The sequence below is a fragment of the Passer domesticus genome, chromosome 1, assembly GCF_036417665.1.
Source record: "Passer domesticus isolate bPasDom1 chromosome 1, bPasDom1.hap1, whole genome shotgun sequence".
Lineage (NCBI taxonomy): Eukaryota > Metazoa > Chordata > Aves > Passeriformes > Passeridae > Passer > Passer domesticus.
In genome coordinates this window covers 109,901,953-109,929,952 of record NC_087474.1, presented here as the reverse complement: position 1 = coordinate 109,929,952, position 28,000 = coordinate 109,901,953, and the positions used below count along the sequence as shown (strand labels likewise).

The following is a 28,000-nucleotide window of genomic DNA, read 5'->3' as shown; positions in this document are numbered from 1 at the left end:
CTTAATTTTACAGTTAGGCTTTTTTTTTATTTCAATCAATAGTTTAACAAGTGCTTAAACTTCCCCAGCAGTTTAATCTGGAACATAGTTGAGAAGAAAAATATCTTCTATAACTTTACAAAAATAAAAAGATTTTTTTTCTTTAAAATCCTGCACTTTAGGCAAGCACGCTCCGACTCAAGCAAGACTGACATTATATCCTAAAATACAGACTTCTGTTCATAGAAATGACATTCTACCCCAGGACAGCAGGCACAATATGTAAATGGCATAGAAACAGAGCAAGAACACTTCTTTTGATTTTTCTGATCCCTTTTGTCCTACTTCTTGAATAGAGCCTCTTAAAACAATTTGCCTAAGAATTTCTTTGGGTTGCCATTTCTTCTGTCAGGCCATTTCTGAGGGAAAAGCTTTCACCTGTCTTGGCAACACTGGTAGCAGCTGAAGATACCAACATTAACGGATTCTTTTTGTTTGTTTGTTTGTTTTTTAACCTTCTGCATTTCAGCAAAGGACAAATCACCCAGCTTGCAGGTCTTCCACTGCTAAACCACTTGAAGCTTAACTTCTTCAGCAGCCAGGGCTGCCAGCACATGAGGTCAGGTTGGAGGAATAAAATGAATGGAATAAATTGTGTCACATATGTATGTGGTGCTGTGCAGCAGTTAATTTAGTGAGTGATGAAACCAAAAGAGGGGGTTAGCTTAGCTCCTCGTTCTATGCCTGCAAGCAAGGAGAAGCCTCACAGAAAATACAGACTAGCACATAAACTATGCACTCTGAGGACTTACAGCTTTGTCCAACTTGACTTGTATTGGCTAAAAGAAAAATTAAAAATATATAGGCACGTGGAGGTAAGCTGGTGCAGCAAATGCTAACAACCCAGATCATAAAATTGTTTCTGTCAACACTACAAATAGACTACAGAAGTCCCCAATCAGATTTCATGTAATGCATTGTGAAGACCTTTTAAAAATACTTTCTTTTTAAGTGTCTTTAAATAACAGGGGAAAAAAGAGCATTTATTGTACAATTTGTACAGTGAGTTACATTTTTATGTAGTCTAACCACAAACCTCTTAGAACCTAGACCTTTGCAAGTCTGTGATTCAAAACAGCTGAGACATAAATGTGCTTTTAGAGGTTCTAACTAGACAGATCTTTCTCTTGAAACTGTTGCAACATTTTTGACATTAGAAAATTTACAAAGGAGCCACAAGGCACTAACAAACTGTAGATGATTGCCCCAATGAGTATAGAAAATCATGCTGTGGAACAGCTCCTTTGGTCTTTGCTTTCATCCTGCACCACAAGCATGTGCAGATGTCAGCTGGGATCGAGTGTGTGTGGCACTTGCACAGGCGAGTGACGTAGTCTGACAATTTCTAACCTTGGATATTTTTCCAGAGATAGGACCACATGGGAATGGTTGATGGTGGTAAAAGCAGCTTGTCTTGTGTGATCTAAGGAATGCCACACAGTACCCATCCTTTAAAATAAAAACTAATGTGAATTCACTCCTGCTGCTAGATCTCAAATAGAAGTCAGAAATGAAGCAGGTACTTAGGAGACTTTTTTGACTGTAACAGCTCAGTAACCCAGTTAGAGATATGCTGGTGGCACTCTGCTGACTACAAAACTCAGTCTAGGGAAAACCAAACTCCATGCTGGTTTGTAACTACTCTGTCAGAGGCATCCTGCCTCCTTCTTGACCCTCTAATTAAAACTGTGCCCCCCACCAGCAACTGATCCAGAGCTGGCTCTTCAATAGGTTTGACTGCATGGAGCAAAAAATACATCAAGAAATGCTGATCAGAACTGCTGTTGTTCATAGGGCTCAATTCACCATGGTGAGTTGGCTTTCAGATCCTTCCAACAGGCTGAAGGAGGATCTGACATCAAATCGATGGATAAACACTTTCTCTGGTGACTACTGAGCTCCATTCCTGATTCTTAAATAACAGTTTTCTGGGACTTTTCATTTGTCTGAGGAAAAAATACAAAAGATGTGCTCTGACTCAGCAGCACATCTATCTATGATACCGCTCCTTCCCTCTGTCTTCCTGCTGTCTCAAAACTAGGTGAACTCATTCTGTTCCAACTCTGAGGAAATTCACATCCATGTTTTCAAGGAATGCTTTTGCTACAGTAGTCAGTATGAGAACTCACTATGTAAAGACTTTCATTCAAAACATACTTTTCCTAGGATACTGAAAATAATATATTAACAATTCTTTTTCTGACACAATACTGGGCTGGGCAGCTAGCAGCTGCTTATGCTGTGAAGAAACACTACAATTTTCTCCTTATGTTTTTTACAGATGTTCCTGCTCTTCCTGTGAGCCAAAATGTGTACATGAGTAAAAGCCACAGCCCAAACACAAGATTAAGCTATGCCCTCAGTTTACTCCCCATTAAAGCAGGGGAGCATGGTTCATCTATGAACTTCTGACTCCTTGCTGGCCTTAAACATCTCCCCTACTGCTTCCAGAGTCTGCTCTGATTTGCATCAGTGCACAAAAGGATATATTCACCACTGAGGGAAACCTGAGAGTTTCCAGGGCAGGCTCTAGTTGACAAATGCTCTCTGAGGACTATGTCTCACCACCCTCCCAGCAGTGTCTCCACAAAGCAATGCTGATTTAAGATTTATGAAACTGTGGCATGTGTTGGGACACTTCAGCAAGGGGAAAAGGAAGGACATGGTTGCATTAGTGCATCTCTTGCTCCTCCCTCTCTAAGACTGGGCCGGTGTTGCTCCATCTGAGGGTGTTTCCAGCTGCTTTCTTGCTGTACCAGGAACCACAGCATGCTTGCTGCTGTAACCCTTTTCCCTGTTCTTACATGAGGTCACATGACTAAAAAAATGCTGCTAAATAGGGCTGCAGAACACATTAGATCCCATTTGCTTTACTCTGCCTACCCAGCGGACCCAAGTACTGCATGTGGAGTGTGTAAGGCCTCAGGAATATGGAAAGAGAAGTCTTTCCTGCAGCCTTGTATTGGCAGCTTACCTGCACTCTGTGCATCCAACAGAAAATTGCTGCTGCTGGCTGGCTTTGAGGGGGCTTCATTGTAACTACTCTCTACATACAAAGGGAGGCCTAGAAGCAATTGCACAGCTAAGTTAATTGAATGAGAAAATACTAAACCACTGGTTATTTTTACAACATAATGATTGTAAAAATAGCTTAAATTACTTGGAGTATTTTTTTTTAATTAGGGGTATCAACCATTTAGCACTTTTTGAACAGAGGGCTGTTGATTTGCTGATTCTTTCTGTATTATGAGCTGTGAGATAATGGCAAGATAAATCTTTGTGGATTTCCTCCTTATATACATATCTACATCAGAGCTGTGAAGTCAGAGGGGGAAGCTGCTATCACAGTACTGGCACAACACCGAGCCCTTCCCCAGAGCTAAATTCTGATGAGAAATCAGGCTTTGGGGATAAGAGTACCACAACAGTAAGATGGCAGAGATGACTGAAGCAGGATCATAGAGTTCATCCCAGCAGTTAAAAAAAAAAAAAAAGGAGACCCCCTCCCTCCCCCCAGAAGTCTGCAGTCCTAAAGTGCAATTACTTTTGTGCAGTCGTGTCAGGCCAGGGATCAGACTGGATGAAGTTCAAAGCACAAACATCAAACGAGTGCCGTTCGGGATTCGAGGAGGAAGAGGGAAGTAAGGAAAAGAACAACAGTTCTCAGGCATTCAAGTGCATCAAGAAAATAAATGTCCTTCTCTGTCTGAAGAAAAACAACCCCCAGTCTGGTGGAATCCTGGCTTTGTAGTCATGAAAAATAAGTTTTCCTTGCTTCTAGCTGAGAATGTCCCAATATGACACAGTACAAATAAACAACAAAGCAAGAGCTCGGGTGCTGGGATATTTTTCCGGTGCCCTGCTGCTGTACAGCCTGATTTTATTCTCCTCGGGTGACTCCTCAGACCTGGGCACTGATGAGGCGCACTGAATTAAAGGCATCTGGTAGGAAGTGGCTCTTTTCTCGGGTCGGTCGGGGCTGGAGCCGTCGCTCGGTCTCTGGCCATTGTAGAGCAGGTACCTGCCCCAGGCATCCTGCTCCATCTTGAAGATCTCGTACTCGGTGTGAGGTAGGCGGATGCCGAGCGCGATGCAGCCGTTCGTGTGGGTGACGTCCTGCTGAACCCCAACCTGCCAGGATCCCTGTGCTCCACACTCGTTCCCGTTGAAGACATTGAGCAGCGAGGCTGTGGATATATCCATGGGAGTGACCTTCATGTGATTCACTGTGAGAGAGGAAGAGGGGAGCTGTTAGCAGAGGAACAAAAACAAAAACAAAGCCAACATGCAGATTGGGGCACACCTGTTAAATCAAAATTGTCTCCCCTTGTTCCTTCTCAGACCTAGTTTTTCACATTACAGGTGTGGCCAGCAAATCTAGGAGCATCATTTTATGTCTTTGTCTGTGCAAAACTTGCTTTTTGCAAAGAAAACCCCCCCTCCAACTCAGTTGAAGAAAGCCTGATAGCCACGTATCTCAGCCAGAGATTAAGCAGAGCTTTTCATAAATTCCAGACAATCCGTTACAGATAAAGCCTGGTTGGTTATACTAGGAGATAAGGAAAGGAGGAAACAATAAAACTTTACTCATGTTTTATTACTGTCCGTATTAATTCGTAAGTGAAGATTTATCACATATTTTTCATCATTTCTTAACATTTGCTAGCTACCCTGTAAACCTAATAAAATAATTAGTTCCCACTAGGAAATCTGTAAAACAGCACAGTTGCACTATCATCCTATATTACCTGCCTTTTTTTGCATGAATTATAAAATATAGATGACCTACAGAAAGATGTTTTTTCTCATCTCTCAACATTGGCTGCAGCTTGCAGTATCAAATGTAGAACTGCTGCAGCTTCTGTAGTTCTAACCTGCTTGTATTTCAAAGGAGTTTACGGCATATAAAGTTTCATTTTCCAGCCAAGTTAAAAAAGTTGAGAAAAACCAAAATGAATGAGCCTGCAGAAGCTGAATAGAGATTTTTCCTGGTGTGTGTTTGACATTGTGTATCAAGAAAAGGGGATCTGAATGGATTGGTGCTGACCAAAACAGAAGCAAATAACCATGCCTCCCAACATACCAAAATCTCAAATTCTCTTGAAGATCATTTTATAGTAAGGTTTGTTGTGAGCTTTTCCTGAGCTTTTATAAACAGCCATTTGACTCAATGGCTCTACAATTCACATTATTTACTCTAGCTGGAGTAAAAAGTAATTTATAGAAATTGAACCTGAAAGTTTTACCTAAGCCAAACTAGTGACCTTGATCTGTAAGGTACGTTGGCACAACATAAACCAGAAATGCAAACTGGATTTCATGCCAGGAGCTGAGCTGGGACATGCTGCACATGTGGCTCTAAAGAGCCAAAGTTCTGACAGGCAAGGGTATCTCCCATCTCCTACAAAAAAATCTCAGATAAATAAATTATTTCTTCTAGTTGACACTTTTCTAAATCAGACCCATGCAAGATGCTTTACTCTTCTAATGTGGTAACTGAAATAAGGAGAAGAGCCTACAGAGGGTTTGAGGTTACCAGAGGCTCTGCTGGGGCTGGTGTCGTGGTGGGATGTCGTGTTTTGGAGATGTTTGCTTGTGTGAGTGGCTCAGGCCCCTGGGCTCTTTTTAAGCAGGGTTCCATGGGGCTGTTTGCACGAGAAAGCTTCTCAGCTATGGGTGGCGTCACCACGGAGAGCTGCTTTCCAAAGTACCCCATGGGTTTGGGCTGGATACATTTTGTCTTCGCTCTGGCATCTTTAATCAGAACTGTCTTTAGGGACACCCTTATTTGCTTGAGGGCCCCTTGGGAGCACATGAAAAGTTGCATGCTGCTGCATCTGTCTTCCACAGAAAATTATTTATACCACTTCAGATCTGAAATGCCTTCTGAAGATGCTTTTTTCTCTCTACTGAAGGAGCCCTAGGACACAGATCTAACCACTTCTCTTCATGGCCACTGGACTTCATGGTCACTAAGTAATGTGGAAACTTATTTTCTTATACTTAAGAAAAGTATAAGAATTTAAAGACCTCTGCCTCAAATGAGTATTGCTTCAGCGGTGTGAAATGCCACGCAGCTGTATAGTTTGGCTGGGCATTCACACAATGCCTGCAAACTTCCCAAGAAAATATGAACTCCTGAAAATCCCAGAATGAAATCATCAGCAGCCAAATCATTATGAGCAAACTGCACTGGTCCATAACTACATCCCTCCCCACTGTATCAAGCAACTCTACCTTTGAACACAAACTCCGTGCCACCCATGACTTTGGACGAGTGGACTCCCCGGCTGTAGCGTCCCTTGGCATAGATGGTGAAGGTGGGGTGCTTGCAGATGGGGTCGGAGTAGTGGTAGTAGTGGCCCTCCCAGGTGTTGTTGTTGTCGTGGAAGATGAAGTGCCGGGTCAGGAAGAGCACCTCCGGCCGCACCTCACAGCGCTGGCTCACCCACTCTCCGTGCAGCCCGATGGTCAGGTCCGCCTTGGGCGGCAGGATGGGCGGGTGGTGCTCATCCGAGCGGTAGATGATCCTGCAGGCGATGCACATGTGTTCGTGGTTCTGAAACAAAGCAGGGAGAAACCCTCAGCAGGCATCACCTGGGATACAGGGCAATGCATCAGGCCAGCCACTTCATGCTGAAGGGACACCAGCTCCACATTTTAAGGAACGCATTGTCATTTCTGATCTTGTTACTTGTACTATTTGGTTTTGTATTCGTAAGACTGCACAGCAGAGCAGAGGAGCACGTAAGAAATTAATTCCCTTGTCTGCATTTATCTGAAATTAACATTTTAGTTCAGGATCCAGAAAAGGCTGACTTTATCCTTCAAATCATACAAGAAGATGGCAGATGGCAATTTACCCCGGCCCCAAAAGAGTATCTGGGGTGTCTTAGGAGGGGTCTGCAGGCTCCAAGTTTGTGGCAGGAGTGGAGAAATTTCAGGTTGAGGCTTCCACCTCCAGAGCAACACCATTTATAGCTACTTTGCATAGACTATTATTCTACATCCTAGGGACATAGAACTGCAGCCATTTCATTGATTTTCTATTGGTGAAAAGACTTTGGATGACTATCTGGTCCGGGATGGAGCAAATATAAACCCTGTTTAATATGTGTAAAAGAAATATATTGTGGGTGTTGTAAGTTGATCCTCTGAAGCTACCTACAGTCATTTTATTGGAGGAATTCAGGGCACTAATGAAGATTGTGTGAATGTCACCCCTAAAGTGAACTGGAGCTGAAGGCAGTGAGTGGAGAAATTCTGACTTCATAGCAGCTCTTGTGGACTTTAAAGTAAGAGCAGTGAATATGAGCATTTATGTTACAGAGGGTGCTCAGAGAGGCCTCAGAAAAGAGGGCTGGAAAGGTGTACGTAGAAAAACTATTTCTGTAAATCTCCCAGATGGCTGCATGTTGAGCTTTAGCTCTTAACTTGATGCACCTCAGGAAAATACCTCACAGCTTGCATGTGGTGGATGTGAGTAACCTGCCAGTGCGTCTCCCTCTCTCCAGGAAGGATCGAGGAGAGTCCTTGAGAGATGAAAGCACAGGATCAGTGTTGGTTGATCTGAACCACTGCTGGCCAACAGCCCTGCTCCGAGGAGGAAGGAGGTTGGACTTGGTGACCTCCTGAGAGTCTTTCCACCCCTAAACATATGGTTTTCTGGAGACCACATGTGCTGACATACTCTTAAAGTGGATGTAGTCCTTTCCCACTGTGGAGCTTGCTACCAAATTTTAAGATATGTTTTTTTCAGCTAAATTCTGCAAGCAGGTTAGTACCTTAGTGAAATACAAAGAACATTTAATTGAGTAATTTAACTGCAGCTGGTGAAGTTAGTGCAGATATACCTACAAAAAATATCTTTCAATTGTAACAGAAATAATGTGGTTTTTTTCTGGAGATGAAGATGCCAGTGCCTTTGAACCACACATTTCTGTCCTGCCATGAGGCAGACTGGCTGCACTGTTCCCTGACACATTAAGGGCACTGTTTTTATGGCTATGATTGCCCCACTCACATCAAGTGAAGCCAGAAAGCAAGAAAAAGTGCTATAAAACTAAAAATAGCTTATATAAGTTGAATCCATCAATAGTAGGAGAGAAATTCTGCTACAGTCCCTTCTCTCTTGAAGTGAATTTGAAAGCTTCTATCATCTCCCAGAGGAGACCCTGGCAGAGCAGTATAGTGGTTTTGGTTTTCCTCCCAGGAGTCCATCCTCCAAAAACAGTTTGTGAGCCAAGGCAATTTAACCTGGGAACCAGTGATTTCTGTTGCCCTTGTTCAAAATCTGAAGAGAGCCAAACAACAACTCAGCCTGTTTTCTTTTTTGGTCACCACTGGCCACTGTGAGCAGCGGTGACTCCTCTGGCAAACTCGAGGAAGGTCCCTGTTAACTCTCTATTACTTCTCTGCAGATCACCTGGCTCTTAGAGTGTTGTGGTCCTGAACTACTGTAGCTCTGTGCAGCCCTTCTAATTCTGAAGGCTTTGCACCTGTGAGGGTCTGGCCAGCTGGGCTCCTCGGGAATGTCCATCCTGATAGTCACTGATGGAGTCCCCAAATGAAGGGGCTGAGGTAACCAGAAACTTTTTTCATCGAACTGCGAGTGCAGCAGGGAGAGTTTGGGGTGGTGAGGGAGGAAGCAGAAACATCCCTTTCACAGCTGTGAGACACCAGCTGGCTCCAGCCCCTCACTGGATGTACTCTGAATCCATTGCTTTCTTGAGGCCAGCATTTGAATCTAAGCCCACATAAACCTTTTTTTGCTGTGATACTATCTTTCACAAAGTTATAAACTTCTTAGTGGAAGAATATGCCACGTATAAACTCCCTCAGTATGCTTTTTTGCCCAAGTAATGGGCAAAGGAAAAAGCTAGTTCTGTTATGAGGCAATTTGACTTAATTATGGAGTAATTTATGTTTAACAATTGACTGTATATTTTGCTCTTGCTTTTTTAGGTCAGCTGCTCTTGGCTCTTAATTACACTATCTGAGGCTTTGCAAATCACTCCCTTTCCATGTGTTTCAGGGGAAGATTATTTTCTAAAAACAGGCATTCAAACAAAATAGGGAACAGAGACAGAGGACGTTTGAGTCCAAACAGGATTAAGAACTCTCTAATAAAAAGCTCATTGGGGCATGACATAAACTAAAAAGCAATAAAACAGGACAGGATGAACATCGGTTCTGTGTTTTGATTATCTTAGGTGCACAGTGAAGTATTTTTAATAGTGGGGCCTTGCTAGAAGGACTGGGCCCTAAAATAGCTGGAAGATTCCTTCCCATGATGGGTGGTTCCTTGCAGCTCTGCAGTGCCAAAGCCATAGTGACAACATTCCTCATCCTTCCAGGTGTTTCTTTAAATTTCTGAGCTAATCCACAAAGCCATGTGTGCCAAAACAAGCCGGAATCTCTGGCTGAAAACTCAGTTCCTGTAGCTGGGGAGAAAATAGCTTAGGATCTAAAAATTCTCATCACCATTTTTTCTTATCACTCTGTCCTGCTGTCTCAGCTGAAGTGGTAATAAGGCCAGAGAGCTCTGGAAGCCAAGCAAGGGGGATTCCAATTAAAAAAAGCAAACAAAGATGAAGTTCCTTCATCTTTTTCTCAATTGCTATAGATAGTCAGAAACAGAAACCCTCCCAGCACAATTTAATTTTCTCTTAAGTTCTGTGGCATTCTATGGCTGTATAAGACTAATTATCTGACACTGACTATGCCACATAGCCATGACTGGCTCTGTCATGTTGTACCCAGCATATCCTTGTTGCAGGGAGACATGAGATGAGGGACCAGGCATTGGATTAAGCACACGCTCAGGCTTGAACTGTGTGTGCAGTACAGATCTCACCAGAATCCCAGGATGCTGTAGGGGCCAACAGCCACAAAAAGCTGGGGTAAGAACCCCCTGCCATGTGAATGCATGTATTACTGTGAGGGGAAGTGCAGAAGAAGAGGGGAGACAAAAGCCACACTCGAATACCACATGTCACGGGCAGGACTAGGTGGGACTGGAACGAGTCATGCCTGGTCAGGATGTTTTAAACCTCACCACCCAAGGAAACACAGTACCAGGTGTTAGTAACTAGTGCTCCCAGGATGAGTATAAATGGAAATTCTTGGGAGAACATCAATTCAAGGAAAGCTTCCAGCTCAACAAAAAAAGTTGGATGGCTTTGCTTCACTTTGCCAAGGAGCCAAGTCCACAGGAAGGACACATTTATGAATTGCTCAGGATAGTATCAGGCTCTCTCCTCCACCACTGTAGATAACTGCAGATCAAGACAACACTTTAAAAAACGACCACAAATTCTCTCCAGTACAAAAGTGATAATTTGCAGGCTTTGCATGACCTCATACGAAGCTGAGTTGACTAATGTGCATTAGCCTGGCTCTGGGGAGTTGACAAGTACGGCTGACACAGTTATAACTCAGCCTGCCAAATGGAATGAAGAAAAACGGAGATTTAGAACTTTAATTAAAAATCTTGAGACAAGTAAGATGCTGGAGAGAGCGGTAACTCCTTTGCAGAGTTGTCAGATGGATATTTCTTTTGGTGGGGAACAGAGGTGCTGCAAGCAGGAAGGAGGGTGGAGATATGCTCAGATTTATCTGCAAATGCGTACCATATATTCTAAGATATTGAGGAATGGTTTTTATTAACTGCTCTTATGAAGGGGAAGATAGTGAAGGAATCTCAAGGCACTACCATTACACAACTCTCTGATCTATGATGTTGATTCTGTTGCACAACCCTGCATAAAACTGAAATAAACAAAACCAATATGAAATGAAAAACTCTTCTGGTTGCTCTTTTCTGGTATAAATGACTTTAGCGTGGGCAAAAGACAAGAACAAAAAGAAAACCAGACTTCTCAGATGAATGTGCTTGCATGTCATCTGTCCCATTAAAATGATACTAAATTATGGTGACATGAATGTTTTATGAAGTATTAACAAAAAAAATTCCTGGAAAACCCGAAGGGACAGCTTTAATGTCCATTTTCAACAATGAAGTATTCCCAAATAAAGCTGCTTACGTATTTATTATGCCCTTAAAAAGCACCCTCTAAACCATAAAATATTACCACTGAATCTTCCCTGTTCTTTTACAAAAGATGAAGCCACTGTGTTAGATGCCAACTGTAAGGAAGGTGTAGTAGTTTACAGTCAGTAGTTTAGATACATATGCTGAGTTGACCTGAAGGCGTGGGCTAGGCTAAATAGTAAATTTTGATCCCTGGTGCTGCATTTGAGTTGTGGCAGGCTTTTCCTGCAGCTGCAGAGCAGACAGTGGTAAGTGCAGATGTGGCACCTTCAGAGGCACAGCGCCACAGCTGACAGCGCTGCCGAGCACGGCAAGGGCAACCTCAGCTAAAAGCTGCTTGCTTCCTCATCTCTGCAGGGCACCACGCACTGTTATTGTCCACAAACCTGGAATTAACCCATTTGAGCATTCTTCTGAATATTCCTACCTTGCTTCCCCTCATAATTTTCCTAACCAAGAGCCCTTTTCCAGTAATAATGGACAAAAGGCACCCTTCAAGTGTTGCCTTAATCTAGAAGTCTAGTGGCACTACTCGGGCAACAAAGGAGTTTTGTCTGCCAAAATTATGCTTTTTATTTGACTTTTGCATATTTCTCTGAGGCGCTTCAGATGTTTAACATCTATTTATTAACTTAGGATTGCATTTCCCTGGGAGCTTCACAAGTACATAGCATCCCCCTAGAGATGAAGTCACTGTGTTTCAAAGAGATGAAGACTCAATTTTTTGGAAAGCACAGAAAACCCTGCACACTTTGCTCTTTCTTGGCTAAAGAAAAGCCCAAGCACCAGTCTCTCCATACATTGAATCTGTTTCACCTGCAAATTCCAGGTGCTGCTGGAAGTCAGGTCCCAGAGGTAAATAAAGTTGTAATAGAGAACTGATTCATTTGAGTCACATTTTAAAGAGAAAATATCTTACTGAAAGAGTGTGTCCAGCAACTGATTGAGCATGACAAAGAGTGAAGGTTATCCTGGTGCTTTTTAGGTTTCTTGTGATGTTCCAGACCATGTCAGGCTTATTCCTAAGTAATGATCTAACCAGAATGACCGGTCATCACGGTCCTGCTCTGATATTTCCAGTTACTCTGTCACATGACAAAATAGCACAAGGAGTCCTTTGTTTACAAAGCAATATTGCTGAGGCAATTACTTGTGAAATAAGTCTCCCAGTACTGCTATTATACACATTTTCTGTAGTTTAGAGCAGACATTTCTGAAGACATTTTCTGTCCTGCACAGAGAACGAATACTGCATTCAAGTCTTCCTTCATGCTACAAGTCCCCATATACTTTTGTGATATTACAACTAACCAGGCAGCCTCCTTGGTGTTGTTCCAGTTGGGAACATTTTGTGTAATATATGTGATGATGGCCAAGCAGTTCCCCCATCCTGCCCTTCCCAGCCACGTGGTCTCTCATGCTGGCTGAAGAAGCTCCATGTGTGATAGCCTGAATCACTCGATAAACTCTCAATGTCAGGAGACATCAAAGATGTTCATCTCCATTCATCAGCCAGTCCCAACTAGTATCTTGAGCCAGGTTAGAAAACAGCCAAGATAAATCTATATAGTGACCTATTCATCATCTGCACTCAAGAACTTCCATATATTTCACCAGAGGAATTTGTTTAAGGTATGTTCTTATCTAAGAGAATTCGAAAAGCCTTAAGAGATGACATATTATATGTTTTTATAAGCTCCCTGATTCCATACGAACACTTGAGATACGGTAATCTGTGAATTTATTCAGATTTGTAGCTCAGCATAAAGCTGTCTGGTTTCTGGACAGCCCTTTTGATTTACCATCCCGTGGTGAAATCGCTGCAGGAATTTGGAAAAGCTCCAATTCTATTTGTTTAAAGTCCTGATCGTGTGGCTTTGGCATTTCTAACATATCCAGCAATCATTTGTTTTTAATTACCATTCATTTCAACCACATAAGTAATGAATGTGGCTACCACATCCAACTTACAGGCTGTGTAAACTCTTGGGCTGGGTGGAACTTTCTTCTATATAGAGGTTTAACTATAAATTTAACTCAAAATGTGAATCCTCTTAACTTATTTTAGGCAGGCCTTTATGAGTCTAAAATATAAATAAATAAAAAGGAAATGAAAAAAGCCTTAAATGAAAGATTCCACACAATACACCTGATTCACTTCAGAAGCAATTTCCTGGCCTCCCCAACCTCTTGGTATGACTGTAGAAACCTTAAAAAAACAAGTTGATTTAACGTTTCTATTTATTCATGGTGTCCAGTTTCCAGAGTAGTCTGTGACTTGTAGTTTTAAACTCAGTTTAGCATTTAAACTCATTTTCAGCTGGGTCCCAGTGGAGCAACAATTAAAAAAGGAAAAGAGTTCAAAAATGAAGGGTTATAACCTTTCAATGGTATGTTTGCTTGGACTTCAAGAAAAAAAGGAAAAAAAAAGCACTTCTGTTACTGTTCTTCCTGCATTTGGCAAACAGTAGGTCAGAGTGCCTGTTGAGAACCTGTTGGTATAGGGATCTTCATGCTTAGGTGCAAACCAGCAAACCCACATCCTGGAATCTTTCATGGCAGCTGAAGCAAAGGTTCATTTTTTATGGTATTGCTATTTATATCATGCTGAAAGCCAGGTAGCAGCAGGCCCAGCTTCTCTTAGCTAACCTGTCTCAAGAAACACACCTCTCTTATGCAGAATTTGATCCCTAAAATTTGAACACTGTATTTTTGAGCCACTATATTTTAGAGAGAAAAAGGGATGTTACCGTAGCAGAACACTCAGGCAGGAAAATCATTACCTAAAATTACAGCAGGCCTGCCTGGAAAACAATCTTAATTTTCTAAAGCTGTCTGAAAGTACATCTGACTGCTCTGACTATAATGAAATTACTACAAGGTGGAAGTGTAGGCATTTACTGTCTTATACATCAGCCCAGAATAAAACACCTAGATTAGACCAGAAAAAATACTCAGCTACAGTGATTTAAATCAAGATTTTGTCTCTGTTTCAAGCAGTTGGAAAAAGATCTACAATGTTTTCTAGAACAGATACAATATAGCTGGTGTCTGATAATTTCTATCTACAGATACCTGCAAGGAAGTGATGTAGCAAAGAACCCTCACACACAAATCAGTAAAGGGAAAGATGATGTGGTTAATTAAGGAAAACCAAAATTTTGCAGAGGATGTGCTGTGGTATGTCTTCTGCTGCTGAAACTCTCTATTTTGGGAAGGTAAGTTTAAAAAGAAAACTCAAATTTGTCCTTGGTAACTTGAAGACAGCATAAGAATGACAGAGATTACAGCAGTTTTCATGAAGTTTTTCATAAAGCAAAACAGTCGACTGTGGATTAAAGTGATCCCTAGGCCAGGCTACAAAGCAATTAAAGGCAGATCACGTGTTTCCTGCTATTGCTGATAAGCTGTAACTGATTTTTGAGCCATTTGTGATGAGATGATTAAAAATGGTGATAACCCATTAGCTGGAAGTGATGCTGTGGCAATGCCCAGCTGGAGCACACTGATGGCAACAGCTCCTGGCAATGTGGTTCCAATTGCTGCCTGCCTTTGAAATGTCACCAGGAAAGATCTATAACAGCCTTCCTGCTACAGGCCATCAGTGTCTGTGCTTCCTGTTTGAGTTTTATTTAGCTTACTATGGGTTGATCAATTCCTGATGAAGCTGAGGGCACTTTGAGGCCCCTTTGAAATCTGAATTATCAAATGGAATTAGAGCCCCACTCAAAATTCACATGTTTTTCATTTCATTAATGTGTGTGCCTACGTCTGGATGGATGACCTGTGCAGTCCATCAGTTTTTGTCCCTTCATGCTGCCCCTTCCATGTGTTTACCTTCCAATTTCCTTGTCTCCTCTTCAGGTTATGGATCACCCAAATTCCATATTCATATTTTATTTCCTCTTCCCCTGGTTCCCTCCCACAGCTATAGAAGTATCCACTGATGCCTGTCCCTCTTCTGCTATCTCAGTTCTATATGAAACCTTCCTCTCAGCTGCTAGCCTAGAGCCATGGTCCCAGCCAAGCACTCCCACTTCTGCCTACAAGTCTCTGATTCCTCTTCAGAGTGGCCTTTATTGAGTTCATGAGATTACTTTTTTTTTTGCATTTTTTCAGTCACATAAACTGCAGCAAAGTTACTGCTCTCACAAAGTAAGTTCTCCTTTCTTCTGTTACAACCCCCTGTATTAGAAGCACATGTAGATTTTAGGTAACATCAGTGCACTTAGAAGAACTGAGTGGCTTGGGCTTTGTCAGCAGTATCTTAAAAAGAGGACACATGCAAACCCCCACACACGTACCTTGGCATTTTGAAGAGGAGGTTGGTAACTAGAGGGCCGATAGTACCTCCTCTGAGTAGCATCAGTGTGAATGTCCCCGAGGAACAGCTCCTCCACAAGGTGGTCCAAATTGTGGTGCAGGTACTGCTTCTCCACACGGATCAGCTGGAGCTCGTGCATGGCAAAATTCAGAGCTTTGGTGCATTCACAGCCGTTCTCTTCTCTCAGCAAATCATAGCTCACATCCTGCTCCCAGGGACTGTCTTCTGGGACAAATCCAGGACACGTCTGGTTCACCAACTCACTCAGTTTTTTGGCTACTGCTTCGTTGTGGCATATGATCTGTACGTTGCGGAGCTGGTAGTCGGCCTCGGTGCCGCCGCGGATGATCCAGGACGCCTGCCGGAGGCGGATTTTGCCACGTATGACTAAGGTGTAGATGGGGTTCGTGCAGCGATTGCCACCGTAGTAGAACTGATAGGCCTTGAAGGTGTTGTTGTGGTAGAACCTGTAAGATCTTGTGATGAACTCTGGGCCTGCTCTAACTTCGCAGCTGTGGGAGGAAGGAAAGTGTGGAAACAAAATATTAGCAAGGTGGCACATCCTGTATACTACGGGCAACATGACCCACGTGGGTCCATAGAGACACCTGGGTGCTTAAATCCCTCCGGCAGGAATAAGAGTAAATAGGAACTAGGCATCTGTGGCCTGCCAATTATCCAACAATTCCCTCTGCTGCTATTAATACACTGCTTCATGGTGATCATATCTAAAGGCTTTATCTTGTAGGCTTAAATACTTTGAATCGTGTTTTGCTTTTGCCTTTTGTCTAGGGACCACCATGTGACTCAATTCTTTGTTGAAAATAGTAGCAGCTTATTAAACATCTATTGCTCTCTTTTGCACGGTAGATTTAGCAGAATGACTGATAACATCAGAAAGAGAAATGTCATATGTCCAGGGAATGGCAAAAAGAACTGGCTTATAACCTGCTCTAGAAGCTTCTCTGTGTAACTTCATCATCTCCGGTCTGCTATGGATATGCAGGATCATATCCTGAGCTCTTCCACTCAAAAATTCAACAGGGGGGCAGTTAATGCAAACTTCTGATTGTTAATGCAAAATTTCTACTTGGCTGGAATTTGGACTATGCAATATTCAGGTTCTGTCAGTTCTTTCTCTTTCTTCCCAATGACCGCCACCCCCCCCTTTTTTTTTCCTCTGGAAGTGTAAATGAGTTAAATTCCACTTCCTGTAGGAAGCCCTTCTGTGTCTTCAAACTTGTTCCCCTTGTCACCTCTACACTGCTTAATATAAACAGAACTGTAGAATTGTTAAGGTTGGAAAAGCCCTCTAAGACCACTGATTCCAGCCATTAACCAGCACCACAGTGTCCAGCACCAGGCTACATCCCAAGTGCCACACCCACACGTCTTTTGAACACTTCCAGAGATGTTAACTCCACCACTTCCCCAGGCAACCTATTCCAATGCCTGACCATGCTTACAGTGAAGAAATTTTTCTTAATATCTAATCTAAACCTCCCCAGGTGTAACTTGAGACCATTTCCTCTCATCCTGAAATACACTCCTTTCTATTAAAAAAAACCCAGTCTCTCCTACTACAAGTCCCTTCCAATGAGCATGTGAATATTGCCTGCTGAGACACAGAAAGCAAAACAGCTCTCTGAAACACAAGTCATCAGGTATAAAGAGTAGCAGAACTAGTGAAATACAGCTTCTTAATTTCTTTTGCTAATAAAACCTGTGCTACACCCATGCTCTGAAAACAAGGACCCATCCAACAGATCTAATGCATGGAGACAAATATAGTACAATGCTATGTTTGAATGAGCATCCATTTTGGCAGCTTGGTAGGCTCCTTCCTTTCAAAGAGATTTAAAGATATTTCACAGCATGCTGTTTTAAATCTAGACAGTAAATTGATTCATCAAGACAGATTTATGGCATGCTATTTTAATGTACATAATGCTGCTCCTTCTCCTTTTATGTATAAACATATAGAGAGAGCATCTGGAATTTAGAGCATCACCATATTAAAAAAAAAAAATTCTGCTGTTGAAAGTGGGAATATTCATCCTTTCTTCTCTGCTTTTTTACCATCTTCTCTTCCCCATCCCAAGCATCTGGTTTTATCTTTCCTTACCCAGTAGAGACCCAGTGGCCCTCAATATTGGGAGGCATCTGTACGGTGATCCGGGCTCCATTGTGAAGGTGTTTCAGCATATGATGGCACTGTGACTCCTTGAAAGCCCTCCAGGCACTCTTCTCCAAGGACCGAGGGTGGGTCCTGCTGTCCGGGTGCAGAAGAGCAGAACCTTCTCCCAGCCCTGTGACAGAAAGTGTAAATTACATCATGAGACCCTGCTCAGTAGGGCTTCAATGTGATAAAGGACATTGTGACCATCTTGTGTTGAATAACACTTGTTCATATTGTTATGTGTCTGGGCAAATACTGTTTACATTTATTTTCTCATATGAAAACAAACAACAAAAAAAAAGGAAGCTCTTCCTTTCTGTCACACCACTCATAATCCACTAAATACCTTTATGAAATAAACTGGGGAAAAGAGCTCGAACTGAAGTGCTGTGTTTCCACACCCAGGAGATGTGGCTCTGAAACTGAACTTTACAGACACCTCTGTAATCTCTGGTCAGGACAATCACAAACCTAGACTTTCAAACTTTCAGAGAGTTGTGTCCAGATCCGGACACAAACTTTGCGGTTTCAGCCCACCTCTAATTTGAACGCTTCTATAATAAACTTGCAAATAAAGACTACTCTTTAAAGTCAAGGAAAAACAGATATTAAAAGCAAAGCCTCTGCACACAGGAAGCCTCTGTGATGACTGAGGTGGTCAATTAAAGGCAGATCCTTCTATTTTTATTTTAAAGGCGAAAAGGAATTTCAAAAGCTAACTTTATCTCCAGCACACAGTAATTTTGGTTTCTAGTAATGTATGCATACAAAATCTACCAGCATGCTCTCTACACAATATTAATTGAACCAAATGAATACATAGCTTCAAAAGGAATGTGCCTTTACTCTTTTAAAACGACATAGCCTTAGATATGTTGGAAAACACAGATCAAAAGAAAACCCCACATATAGGGGTTAAAAGGTGACAAACATGAACCTTACATAACGTGTTGGAAACTGTATTACATTGCCAGAAGGAATTTGAGCACCAGAGGCCTACAAAATGGATAAGGGCTGGGGTGAAGGGGCTGTTTGAGTGCCTGGGAAGTTGGGGCAGCCATCTCAGGAAAGGGATGTCTCAGTGTATTCATCCCCATATTTTCTGCTGCCTTCTCAGCTGACCTGGATAAGAAGTGAGACTGTTGGGGATCACCAGTGAGAGCCACCCAGTACAGGATCCTGTGCTTTATGCTCCAGGCCCCATCTGACATTTGGGCACATGCCTAGTGTTAGGTAAACACTTTCTTAAGCCTTTCCCATTTCCTACTAAAGAGAAGAAAAAAAAAAGAAGGAAAAAAAAAGGAAAAAAAAAGGTGATTCATTATACTGGCTACATCTTAGATCTTCTGGAAGAAACTTGGGTAACACCTGGGAAAATGGCATTGCCAAAATTATAAATACACATCAACCATTTAAAACCAGCCATTCCTCAACTAAACAGAAGCAAAGACTTGTCCAGGAGGCAGGGTAAAAAATGATCAGAAAGAATACAACAAATACCTTAACCTAAACCATGCTCACCATTGAACAACACCAGGATTTAAAGAGATTAATGAATACAACCTCACAAAATATTTTCTGGAAAATCTGATAGCTTTGTTGTCTTGCACGTTACAAACAATTCTTCAGTGTGAATGAGAATTTATGGCCTTGCTTTCTATAGGGTAATAAATACTAGGGATACTTTGATATTTGAGCACACTGCCTGGGACGCCCTTACAGAAGCCTGATTTTCAGGGGTTCAGTATTTCTCCCTTTCTGGAAGTCAGAGAGTTCTCAGGTATTTCTACATTGCTGAGCAGAGTCACTCATGCTAGCAGCAAACAACTCCCATTCTGCAGCCAGAAATGGTATAGCCATGACAGGGTGATGCTCTGCTAGAGCTGACTACATCCTTGGAGAGGCAGGACTGACTAGGTTGGGTCTGTGCTTCATGTCCATGGAAGGTACAAGGTAGAGATTGTAGCCACCAGTGCCATCTTTCAACATGGTGTCTCCTGCAGACAAATTATCTCACATTGGAAAAAGACTTTGAAAATTCGCATTTCCTTTTGAAGTTGTTAAACATTTGAAATTTGCCATCAGAAGAAGGTCTTGAAATTGTTCAACTGGCTATTTTCAATGCATATTTATTGTACCTCTTGCTTTTATGCATTTGCATTTTTGCCTAGTTCATGTCATATGACTCATGAATGCAGATGCATTTAGAAATGATTTATTCATTTAGACATACTTGGGGATTTAATTTCTTCAAGCAAAAATCCTTCTTTGGGAGGACACCATCTTGTATGTGCACATATCAAAGAAAAAATGCAGTAACCACATCAGACATTTCCAATTATTTCCTGAAGGAAATAATGAAAAGAAGAAGTTTTTGAAAAGGAGTCAAACTTTATGCGGTATTATACAGTGTCTTCTTTGATACAGCTCAGAAGCAGTTGTGTCTCAGCTCTCCATGTCACATGAGTGTAGTTCTGTCTGCAACTTGCAAATGATAAGCTGCAGCTAGGGAATAGAAGGAAGATTTGCATCGACAGGCCTAGAGGAAAGAGGATATTTGTTTGGGACTCTATCCATCCAACTGTGAAAAATGAAGGTAAGAACAAATTCAGGTAATCAAGAGAGGCATGAGAACATAATGAATGCTGCAGAGACACAGGGAGAGATGTAAAAAACACATTGAATGGTATGGGTTGGAAGAGACATTAAAAATTATCCAGCTCCACTTGCCCCTGACCATGGGCAGGGACACCTTCCTCAGGACCAGATTGGTCAGAGCCCCATCCAGCCTGGCCTTGAACACTTCCAGGGATGAGGCATCCACAGCTTTCCTAGGCAACTTGTTTCACTGCCTCATCACCCTCACAGTGAAGACTTTCCTCCTAAAGAAAGAAAGGATTAGATTTAGATCTAATCTAAACTTGCCTTCTTTCAGTTTAAAGCTGTTCCCCTTGTCCTACCACTATATGCCTTTCTAAAAAGTCCTTCTCCAGCTCTTTTGCAGGATCTCTTTAGGTACTGGAAGATGCTCTAATGTTTCCTCAGAGCCTTCTCTTCTGCAGGATGAACCCCAGCTCTACCAGCCTGTTGTCACAGGAAAGGTGCTCCAGCCCTGTGAGTATCTTCGTGGCCTCCTTTGGACTTGCTCCAGCATGTCCATGTGCTTCTTATGCTGGGGACACCAGAATGGGACACAGTACTTGAAGTGGGATCTCCCCAGAGCAGAGCAGAGGGACAGAATCCCCTGCTTTGCCCTGCTGCCCACTCTGCTTTGTATGCAGCCTGGGATGTTTGGCTTTGTGGGCTCTGAGCACACATATTGAGCTCATCAAGCAACACCTCCAAGTCTTTGTCCTTGGCGCTGCTCTCAATAATGCTAAGGACCAGAATGTCAGAATATGAAATACAGAATAAAATTAAGAGACAGCAATGGGACCTCTACCTATGTTTGCCATGCTGGAGCAGGGAAATACTTAATTTAGTGCAAACTTCTTCCTTACAAAGAAGTAATTTTAACACTTGTGTAGTTACTGACATATGGCTGTAGATACAGCTGCCACACAAAGGAGATGTAACCTCCCCTTGTACCATCTGCAGGTCAAACACTGAGACCAGTGATATGCTTCCCACACAGAACAGTAAATCAAACACCATCTTCTGTGTTTTTCTTCACAGCAGGTGCTCAGAGGCAGTGCAGTGCCCCCCTGCTCCACCCTTGGCAGTGCACGAGATGTTCTGCAAAACTGAGGAATTGCAGGGATGATTCACTTGTTTTAAAAGATCCATTTGGCCATGTTAAATGAGACATTGCTGGAAAGGCTCAAGGTTAAAACATGCATTCACAAAACTGGGAAAAGAATTTAATGACTCTTTAGAAGCCCACTTTGGATAGTAGATGCAGTTGCAACATAGTTGGAGCCATTACTTTCATTCAGAGAGATCCAAGTCTGCTATTCTCTACAGCATTGACAGATGGTAGGTTTCAGTGTCTCCATGACTGAGTATCTCAGACTCAAATGAGAATATTTCAGACCTCTCTCTGATTGACTGTTTGAATTTTTTTGTGTTATGAAGGAATATTACCCACTTGTCAAAAAATATAAACCCCAAATCCACCCACTATGTTACTACTCACAAGTGTAACAGAATTCAAACAAACAAACAAAAATAAGACTAATAACAATAATTTTGTGAAGCCTCTGGTTGGCTCTCACTTTAGCTGCACCACAACCAGAGATTGGTATGATTGTATCCCCCACTCTACAGCATTTGTTTTCACAAAGGAGCAAGTTCAAAAGGAAAAGAAAAATTCCAGAATCCACCTGAAATACCAGGTGGCAAAACAAAAGCATGTTATGATGAGCTGATATCCAGCTTCCCTTTCAAAATCAAGCCCTAGCAGTGACACAGCTTTAGCATGAAACTAACTGAATATAGCATAAGAGGTGCTACAGCTCACTGGGGATCCCTGCCCAGACCCTCAGAGATCACACACATTTTTGAGGGCCTGTGATCTCAGATCACTCTTTACAGGGACAGGATCCAACATCCATCTGAGTGGGAAAGTGGAGGTCTGTACCACTGCCATACCAGTAAGACGTGAATAGGAGAATGCACCACACCAGACAGAGGGCTTCAGGCTCTCATGCTCACCTATAAACCTGTATCTGATGTGGGAACAACCATCCAAGATAAAAATAATTGTTAAGGGAAGATAGGTTACTTTCAAGTTCTTCAAAGATTTTTGCACATAGCTGCGAGTAAAATACAAATCTCAAAAGGGCAATCTGTTGGCAGCCCATTACCCAAAGGTGTTTCAAAAATGGTTATGACAAAGCTCTCTGCCAACATTTTTGCAAAAAACTGCAAGCTGCTAGAATGAATGTTTTGACTTTCTGAAAAATAGCATGCAAATACCGTGCAATTGCAACAAAGATAATACCTAGAGTTTGCTTGAACACAGAAATTTAATTTAATTTGTGCCTGAACACCCAGGCCAAATTCTGTTCACAGCTACGCCAGACTGCTAAAGTATAAGGCAAATAGTCTTAAACTGCTTAGATTTTATCAGTTTAATGAATGTCTCTACCTCAGAATCTAAACCACAGCTTCAAACATGTCCAAGTGTAGCGCTTTAAACCAGTCTCAAAGCTACCAGGTGTTCAGCAGGTTCATCCTTTGCTGAAGATAGTTGAAGAGATGTTACCTCAGAGTAGGATTCAAACCTGGATTAGACTGGGATTGCTCAGCAGGAACCACTTAACTTTTTTTTTTTAAAACATCTAGTGATGTAAATACAGAAGAACATTTTATTATGAAGTAAAACAATCTCAAGTGATAGCATAAATTCAAAATAAGCAATGGCTTCATCTCTGACAGAAACATTTTAACATTCATGCTTTACTCCTGCAGCAATCTCTTTTCAAGTCAGAACTTGTCTGCAACTGGAAAAACCTTGCAACAGATAAAGAATGATTGGCTGGATTAACTTTATAGCTCTCCTTATCTGGGCAGTTGCCCTGCACAATTAAATAAATAGACATTTGGATCATGCTCTTTCTTGATGTGGGATAGTGTCAGATAATGCCTACGACAGGCTTTTAGCTCCAGTGCAAGCTTACATAATTGCCATGGAGAATATAATGTCCTGTTACCAAGCCACGAGCTGTGTTTACCAGTGTTTTCCCTGCACTTGAAACTTCAAAGAGTCCTCGCAAGACTGGGGCCCAAATTAGCTACTACAAACAAAAGGGTTGGGAAAGGAAAGCCGGGTTTTATGGCCAGGGAAGCAGACAGGACAATGACTTCCTTTCACATGTATCTGTTGCCTCTCTTGTGCACACAGAGTTTCCAAGTGCAGCTTTCGAAGAGAGGCAAAATGAACGCTCAGAGCACAGAAGATCCTGAGGAGAGATCCAAAGTAGGTTTACATGGGACAGCTAAAAAATAACCCCCTCAAAACTGACAGGCCTAGCACAGAGGAACCCTGTTACCCTACAGCTTGGTCCTTATTCAATGCCCTCTCTTGGAAGAGGTCAGAGAACCAAGAGCCAAGCAGTTACACAGCCCATAACCTCTGCTTAGCTGAAGTTCTTAATTGGGATGGCTGCTGCTGCCTGCGCAAGGTGAAATGGCACTGCCTAGAGTGAGGGTTTCTTTATGAAACCCTGAAGAGTTAAAGTCCATCTTCCTTCAGGGCAGTGGGAACTCTGCCCCTGACAGGAATGGGTGCAGTGCTGGGATGTCAGTGCAGTTCAGTGTCAATGGTACTTTGGTCTTGCCCTCTTTGCAAGAAACATCTGCCCTCTGTCAGAGCATCTGCTCCATCCTGTACTCACACCTTGGCATTGGGGTTCATTGATGCAGAACTGCCCCCAGCTCCCCTGGGACTTGTGTCTGGATGAAGACAGCGCTAAACAAACTCACTGCATATAATCCTGCCCTCTATCAGCCCTAAATAATCACCTCACTAATGAAATGCTACCCTTGCCTTGAATAGCTGAAGGTATTTGCCTCTAGTGTGGTTGAGGCAACTTTTGGGCCCCACTGTGTGCCAGCCTTCTTTCCACAGACACCCTACAGAGCACAAAAAAGTTGCCCTCTCTGTTGATGACATCAACATCTTACGACTGTTAGCCCAGTCAAGCTACAAAAATGAGTGAAATGGAATTTACGCTGACAAAATTGTGAATAAAATTTAGTCCATCCATCTTCTAACTCTCTCTGCAAATTCTCCAGCTCTTACACTAAGCAGTGTGTCTTCTCATCTTTTTATTGTCTTCTAGATTTTGAAATGCATTATTTAACTGAGGAAACAGATCACATATGTCTCTAGCACAGAGCACAATATATGTTCATTCTGTGGCTATGGATATTTATATCTCCTGATGCATTTACTTATTATTTTCCTGAAAAAGTTTTGAAATAAAACACTACTATATAACTAATTTAAACAACATTGCCAGAGAACTTTTAAAAGCAAAACCAGTTTTGCTCTGAAAAGCCTATCAGTCTTGTTTTCATCATCTTTATTAGTACCATTTCCATGATGTTATCGACTAATTGTTTTTAAGTTTCTAACTCATTACTCTAACAGTAGCATAATCAGAAATACACGATTTTTTTTAGCATCTGTATTTATATATAAAGAAGGTTATGTTTACAAAATAAATTAGCCAAATTTGTTTTGAATCCACTTGAACGTAGCTCTTATTATTCAGGTTTTTCGGAGTTGAATGATCTTAGTGTTTGACATCTGAAACTTCTGTGGCTTTTTGTCTAAGGAAAGAAAACAGTGATAATGGACAACTTCCAGCTGCAAACCTGTTTTTTTGGTTGTTTGGTTTTTTTTTTGGTGACACTGTACATGCACAGATTTTGATTATTTTGATTAATGAAGACTAGTTTTTCCAAATTTCTACTCAGTGACCTTAAAGCAGGAGTTTCTTAATGTACTGAAAGCAGAAGCTCTAGCCTTACAGGACATTTTAACTTGTGTCACAAAGCTTCAAGCCCTAAAAAGCCTCAACCAACCACCCACACTCACTCACTTTTAACCCTCAAATTGCCATATGCAATAGAAATCCAGAAAGAAAACACTGCATGCTGCAAAGAGGCTTAACACTGCAGTCCCCTGGGATTGCTGGTTATTCTTACGCATTAGCAATTTGGGATAGCCGTGGGTTGAAGGATGCTTCTACTGACTTTATGACATGGACAGAAAAGCTCTAGACCAAGTTAAAGCCAACAGGGTAAACACATTTCCATGGGCTACTTTTCAGTGCCACTGATAAAATTTTCAAGTTGGTAAGAGGGCAGTAGTTTCCAAACTCTTGAAACTCTGATCCAAACTGCGAACCGCTACTTTACCAAGGTACTTGTCTTTATATACAAGGCAGTGAGTTGTATCTTTCTACAAGAACTTTGGTTTACATTATTTGGTGAAATATAACTGCAGATGGAAGAAATGGATGACTTTCCTTCATCATCCTCTTTTGGCAGCTGCTGTTTTGATCTGATCACTGGCCCTGATTTGTTTCCTGCTCCAGCCAGCATTCAGCTCTGCTCTGTAATTCCAAGCAGATGAGCCAGGGAGTCCAACCCTGCAATTACACCTCCTCTCTTTACCCTCTAACTTCAAGTCTCCCATTTCAACTTTTACGTCTCAGATCACAGAGTTTAAAGAACACCTCTGGCGTCCTGTCAGGTCTGGCTCAGCTAAACATGTTTCTACGCTCTCCGGATCTCATAGCTGAGCTGTGAGAAGAGTACAAACCCCCTCCTGGGGATCAGAGCCTCCTACTCTTTCTTTCTCTAAACAAAATATACCATCAAAAGCCCATGCTCTTTATTATTTATTAAATACCATAGTGTGTGCTTAGCACTTGTACAAACACAGAGAGAGACAATCCCTGCTTCACAAAATCAACCCCAGGAATAGCTTTGAAATCCTTAACCCCAGCTCATGGATCTCCCACTGAATCCATGTAGGTCACTTACATTTTAACAGTTAAAAAAATTCCTCTCTTTAAGACTAAGCTTGGAGTCCTAAGAAATTTAACTGATGGACACTGGATGCTACAAAGGACTTCAGAACTGGGAACACTCTCCAAAATGATGCTGTAACTGAGTACCTTGAGTCACACTTTCAGAAGGATATCATACCCAGATTTTTCAAATCTGGCTGCCAAATGTTAGACATACCTAAGCAGCTCATTAAACTGCGTCCTTTTCAGAAGTTTCTCTTGAAGAACACTGGCTTTCTGGAAAGATGGGTTATCTGTTTAAAGGCCTTAAAATGAATTCACAAGCTGAACTTTCAAGTTTAAATACACTGACTTTTCTCACTAAAATTTTGCCTACTGTGGAGTTTCAGAGAGATGTCAGTCCAGGGTTAAACCGAGAGGCTGTCAAAGCAGGACTGTGTGTAAGAACACCGAGAATTTTTGTGCTCTGCAGCAAAACAATTTTAGTTGCGCACAAGATCCGGTGCTGGCACACTTTGCTACGGAAGGCTTCCCAGGTAACAACTCCACGCCAAAAAAACTATTCCCGATAAAGAGGAAGAACGCGGGCCCCGCAGGGTGTCTCGGCCAAACGCGCCGGAGTTCGGCAGCGCCAGCTCTTGCCGGCGGTGAGGACAGAAACTTTGTGCGAGGAGCCCGGACCAACTGCTCCATCCAAGGAGTCCCGGGCTGCAGCACAACCCGCCGACGCACGCTCGGGAGCGGGGCGCTTTCGGCGTGCTTTTACCCACGCCGGCGGCTGCCGCTCGCACCACGCGTGTCGCTCAGGGGTGCCGCTAACGCGGGGGTCAGGCAGAGCCCGCTCCCCATCCTCCGCCCCGCGCAGGCGGCACCCAGCGCCCGCGGCCACCACGGCGGAGCGCACCCACCCGCGCCCCTCTGCCCCGCTCAGGTTCCCCCGCACCCCGGCCGCTTTTGGGGGCACGGAGAGCCGCCGGCAGCCGCGCCGGCACCGCACTCACCGTGCAGCAGCAGGGCTGGGAACAGGTACCGCACGAGGCTGCCGTACGGGGCGGACATCTCCCCGGCTCGCCGCGCTCCTCGCCCGCTCCTGCGCTCCGGCCGCCGCCGCTCCCGCCGCGCCGCCCGCGCCTCAGCGCCGCCGCGGGCAGCCCACGGCCCGGCGCTGGGGGGCAGGCGGCTGGCGGGCCGGGGGCCACGGGCACCCTCCGGGGCCGCCGCCGCCGCTCCGCTCCTCAGGGCTCCCGCCCCGCACGCCGCCGACCCGGCAGGGCTCCGGCTCGGCCGCCGCCGCTCGGTGCCCGAGGGTGCCCGCACCGCCGCCGCGTCCCCGCTCGTCTCCGCGCAGCGCGGCGGCGGCTCCGCTTCATATTTCCCCTTGCAGCAGGAGGAGGAGGAGTGGTCGGGAGGTGGGGACTCCTCCCGGGGCGGGGAGGGGGCGGCCCCGCCGCTGGGCTGCGCTCCCACGGCGCGGGAAGGGGCGCTCGGGACCTGCCGGGCGGGTCCGCGGGGGCGGCACGGAGCGGACACCGCGCCGTGTGGGCACCGGGCATCCCGGGGCTTTGCCGGCGGGCGGCGGCTGGGATGTGCACGTGGCGGGCTGAGGCTCGGGACAGAGTGGCTGCGGGCAGGGAGGTGCCGGCTGGGCTGCGGCTCCCGGGCCGGCCGGAATCTCTCTTCCCTGGGGGTGCGAAGCGGGACTTAGGTCTCTTCGACCGTAAACTGAAGAGAAAGAAAGTTGGTATGCGTCCTCTCTTTGAAAGGAAACGTCTGTGTAGTTACCGCTTTGCACGTAAATCCGGCATTGTATGAGCTAAAAATGCGTGTCAGGGATGCTTTTGGTGCTGCACTCTCCTGCACGCATCCCTCCATGTCTCTTGTTGATCAGTTTTGCTTTTTTCTCTAGTCTTCGGTCCTGG

At 43.4% G+C, this 28,000-nt stretch overlaps 1 protein-coding gene across 1 annotated transcript; it reads right to left on the bottom strand.

The window, feature by feature from the left end:
- Position 1: 1 nt before the first annotated feature.
- APCDD1 (APC down-regulated 1) lies at positions 2 to 27,439 on the bottom strand. The gene is made up of 5 exons (XM_064433590.1): positions 27,083 to 27,439; positions 17,542 to 17,725; positions 15,397 to 15,928; positions 6,277 to 6,598; positions 2 to 4,265 (listed from the first exon to the last, which is right to left on the bottom strand). Exons 1-5 carry the CDS (start codon positions 27,138 to 27,140, stop codon positions 3,817 to 3,819), a joined length of 1,545 nt encoding a protein of 514 aa, XP_064289660.1. The 5' UTR covers positions 27,141 to 27,439; the 3' UTR covers positions 2 to 3,816.
- Between the last annotated feature and the right edge of the window lie 561 nt (positions 27,440 to 28,000).